General features: G+C 26.2%; 1 protein-coding gene across 1 annotated transcript; it reads right to left on the bottom strand.

The window, feature by feature from the left end:
• Positions 1–50: 50 nt before the first annotated feature.
• On the bottom strand, positions 51–4,617 carry LOC122499483 (solute carrier family 41 member 1). Its single transcript, XM_043607866.1, has 7 exons — positions 4,551–4,617; positions 4,161–4,441; positions 3,732–4,056; positions 1,730–2,024; positions 1,373–1,578; positions 941–1,089; positions 51–638 (listed from the first exon to the last, which is right to left on the bottom strand). Exons 1-7 carry the CDS (start codon positions 4,600–4,602, stop codon positions 462–464), a joined length of 1,485 nt encoding a protein of 494 aa, XP_043463801.1. The 5' UTR covers positions 4,603–4,617; the 3' UTR covers positions 51–461.
• Positions 4,618–4,899: the final 282 nt, after the last annotated feature.

The raw sequence follows: 4,899 nt of genomic DNA, 5'->3' as shown, positions 1-4,899 counted from the left end.
AAAATATTTTAGAAACTTTTTACATTCTCATAAAAAATGAGAAGGTAAAGTAAATTCATTGATTTAATTTTATAAATATGACTTTTATGAAAAGATTTTTTTATAAAGTTACATTGACTTTATAAATAAACTATCTAGTTTTTAAAAATTCAATGCTTTTATGAATCTTTTTCTTTCGAGTAACAGAATTGATTTTTGTATTATTCTGTTTTGGAAAAAATTGGACTAGATTATTGGCACATGAGATGTGGAAGATTTTTTTGTCACATGCTTTTTGAGAATTTCGGTTTCTTTTTTATAAATCTCGAGACAGAAATTTTTCATCACTGTGCCAATTTATTTTGAATAAAATATAAAACTCAGTTTATATTCTATTGTTCCAGAAAAATGATTTCTGAAACGTTTCAGAAAAGTCATTTCTGAATTTCTAGTTAGAAAAAAATTTTGTTTACCACTTATTGTCATCCACCGTATTGTCTACCAATTGACATGAGGAAGTACATTGCTGCTCCTAGGAAAATTGAGCCAGAAAGATCGCCCAATGCTGTCAGATATGGTATCGCCGAATTGTCCGGATCAATCTTGTGGCTCCACATTGCGTGAACAATTATGTGTGCCACGTAAAGTAAAAGCATTACCTGTATTTCACAAAATAATGACAATTTTATTAAAGAAAGAATGCAGAAAAGAAGAAAATGGATAAATTTGTATTTTTTTTGTATTATTTGCATTATTGTATTTCTAATTCTAAATTTGAATTAAATTTAAAATTTATTTTTAACTTTTCAAATTTTTCTATTTGTTTGCTATCTTTAATGAGATCGACAATGTTTGCTGATTTCATTCAATTATTGAAAGTCATTTGATAATAATTGACGATTGAAATTTTTTTAATTTTCATATATTCTAATATTTGTATAATGCGAGAGAAAAATCTCACCTGCAGGCAAGCAACCAGTAGATAAGATACAGCAAAAGAAATGTGAATGGTGGAGTGTCCATGTTTAAAATAATCAGCGGCGAAGATAAATATTAGATGACCTGGGATCGACATGGCAATGAGAATTCGTGCAGATTTTGCTGATGGTACTGAAATATAAACATTTTTTGTCAATTTTTTTCTATTAGAAATATTTAGCATTTATTTTTGTAATGAATTTTATTTTGTTTTTCTTTCGTAATGAATATTATTTTTATTTCATTATGAATTATATTTTATTCCTATTTCGTAATGAATATTATTTTTATTTAGTTATGAATTTTATTTTATTTTGTAATGAATATTATTTTATTTTGCAATAAATATTATTTTATTTTGCAACGAATATTATTTTATTAAAAAATAAAACCACGAGATTTTGACAAGTATTACCTCCTTTGACAAGAGCAGTCCATGGAGAAACGAATAATTTTGTGTGTGGAGGAATGATGCCCATTAGGGATGTTTGATGTAGCATTGTTGATATTCTTGAGGCTTGAACTGAAACTAAATTTCCCCCAATTCCATTGATAATCGGCTGGAATATTACGAATCCATTGAGAACATTTACCGCTTGATCGAGTACAAGCCCACCGAGACTGAAAAAGAAATTTTATTTTCAATTTTCTATTCTCTATGAAATAATTTTTATTTTGCTAGGTATTTAGTTTTCTTATTATTTTATCATTCTTTCAATTTTTTTTGTAATTTTAAACATATTAAATGAAATATTGTAAAAAAGCAACTCACCCACTGATAAATAGAGCAGATATCACTGGAACCCATCCAGAAGTTAATACATTCCTTGTATATTTATTGTGTAAAACAATGTAAATCCAAAACGGTAATAGAATCAAATACATAAGGATAATTATGTATAAAATCCAAATTTCCGATTCGAGTTTTAGGAAAAATGAAGAGGCGATAGCGGATAATACACTTATTGAGACAACATCGCCAATTGATGCTGCCAACGGTGTTGCCAAATTGTCTGGATTCATTTTACAACGATGTGAGAACATAATGACTGCAATCATCACAAAATCTAAAAAAGAAATTATTATTTTAGAAAAAGAAACGATTCTTTTTTAAAAAAAGGAATTTAATTTTTAATTTTAATTACTTCAATTTCAAATTTCTTTAAATTAAACTTCTAATCTTCATTCAGTTCATTAAATTCATTGTTTTATATTTCTACAATTTTAATTACTATTTTTTTTATGAATAACGAAGAAAAAATTCAATTATTGACAAATTGTTAAATTAACGCGAATTTCGTATTGAAAACAATATTTGATACATAATTTTTTTTTATTGGACGTCACAAGCATTGTATGATAAAAATCGAGATTCAAATTCGTCACAATTTCTTGCGAAAGAATGCCCGACAAACAATAAACAACCTTTGTCGTCAAACGCGACAATCAAGATAATCGACATTTATTTTGTTTACATAATATATTTTTTTTTAAATTTTTCTTTTCACAAATAGATAGTGTTTGTTGATCGTGAGAGATTTTTAAAATACTGCGCGTGTAAATTTATCAAAGCGCACTATCATTCAAAAAAGTTGATTATTCTTGTTTCCTTTTTTGAAAATTACAGTATACACTATCAAAGCAGGACGTTAATAATTGAAAATTTTATCTTGTTTTACATCTGATACAAGTGTGAATAGTCTCTTTTTTAATTATTAAAACTGACAGTAAAATTACAAGTCAGGGTTGCCACAAAAATTTAATTTTGTTTTTCCCTGACTTTTCCCTAATTTTCTGTTAAAATTTTGACTTTTTTTAATTTAAACCCTTTTCGAAATTCAATAATTTTTAAAAATTCACTCTATGCTTTTAATATTCAATTATAATTTAAAATTTCAAATGAAATTCATATTTTTAATCAACTTTTATTAGAAAAATGTTCGAGAATTCAATTATTTAAATAGAAAGATAAATAATTTATTAAATAATTGAATTCTTTTGGCGAATTTAAAAAGTAATTTCAAGAATAAATGCAATTTTCTATCAGTTTATTTAAAATTGTATAAAAAATAATTTGAATTCTGCGATAAGTTTTGTTATTTATAAAAATAATTCTTGCAACGAATTTTATTAAAAACTTTTTCAAAGAATTGAATTTCGGAAAAAAATATTATAATTTATGAAAGTAAGTAATTTTTTGTGAAGATATTTATTCAAATTTTTTTTAAATAATTGAATTTCTCTGAAATTTATAAAACTCTTTTAAAATAATTAAATTCCATCCAGAAATTTAATTAAAAATTGAAAATAATTGAAATGTAATGTAGAATTTTATTAAATTTTTTTTTTAAATAATTGAATTTCTGTGAAAAATTTTATTTTTGAAAAGAATTGAATTCTTGGGCAGAATTTTATTAAAATTTCTTAACTAATTGAATTGCTTCCAAGAATTTTATTTTTTACGAAAATAATTGAATTGTTTCAAAGATTTTTACAAACATTTTTGACAATAATTGTACTTATAGGAAGAGTGTTATATATTTTACGAAAATAATTATATTCTATGATCAATTTTATTATAATTTTTCAAATTACAATTAAATTCTGGAGGAAAATTTTATTATTTATGAAAATAATTGAAATTTCTGTAATCAGTTGTTATTAAACTCTGCAAGTAGACTTTTTTTAACCTTAAAATTAGAATTGATTTAAATTTTTGTTACGTTTGTTATAAGCAGGCAGCTGTCGATGATAATGGGATTTAGTAAAATTACCTAAAATGAAGCAGGAACTTGTGGCTGTGCAAACACTAGAGGCGATCATTAGAAGAGAATGGTCCCATGAATATTTACCATCCATCGCAGCTGATACAGTAATGGCAAAAAGGGCGACCAATGTCGAAGCAACGATTGATTGAATTTGAACTAAAGCTAAATTTCCAATGACCATTTTCGTTATTTCTCTGTAGGAATTCATATTTCCTAAATTTGCTTGTGTACAAAGACGTGACGCGAGGCACATGTCTAAATTTCCCTTCAGGCCCAAAAGGGCAGGAACCAGGATAAATAATTGTGATATTGTTTTAAACACCGGCCAATTCTGAAAATTATTCATTAATTTATTCAACAATAAACATAAAATTATGCCTTAAATAAAAATTCTGTTTATAAATATTTTTTTAATTAAAGTTTTCTTTAACTTACTTGAACTTCGGCGAGAACAAGTCCAGCGCCAATAGTTCCTATGCCGGCAATAAAGAAAGGAACCGAGACTTGAAGTGTCGTTTCGTACCATTTTTCATTTAGGCTACTGTGCTTTTTTTCTGTATGTTTCTCTGGACCATTTGGATAATCAGGATCTGGTTCAGAGTTTGATACGGAAGCAATTGTCACTATTGAACACCCACTTGATAATGAACCACCTCCTGGACTTGCGGCACATTTTTCCTCGATTTCGTTTATTCCTTTTTGGATTTTTAATCCAGCTGTAAAGAAAAAAAATTAGATAATTAAATTTAATCTTACATAAATATTTAATTAAATAAATCCTATAAATCAAAATAGTGTAAATAAATTAAGAACGAATAACGATTCCTTGAAGTAAATAGAATTTCAGGTTATGTTGATCTGTTGATTTTTTAATCATTCGTAAACGAGAATTAAAAATATTGTTACGTCCGAATTTATTCACTTATTAAAAATTAGGAGAAAAACACTAGACATGACACAAGAACTGCAAAAGTTATTAATAATTCACACAAAGAATAAAAACAAAAAATTGTCGTTTGTCGAAATTGTTATTTTTCAGAAAGCTGAACTTAGCCACAGAACGCAACTATTATTTTTGTGCGCAACCGGAAGTAGCTACTGCTACGACATTCGAAAAAAAGCAGTTGCAAAAGCATGAATAATCACATTTCTATTAAAATCTAAAAAGTAAAAT

The sequence above is a fragment of the Leptopilina heterotoma genome, unplaced genomic scaffold (assembly GCF_015476425.1).
Source record: "Leptopilina heterotoma isolate Lh14 unplaced genomic scaffold, ASM1547642v1 Lhet_168, whole genome shotgun sequence".
Lineage (NCBI taxonomy): Eukaryota > Metazoa > Arthropoda > Insecta > Hymenoptera > Figitidae > Leptopilina > Leptopilina heterotoma.
This window is presented reverse-complemented; position numbering and strand designations above follow the sequence as displayed.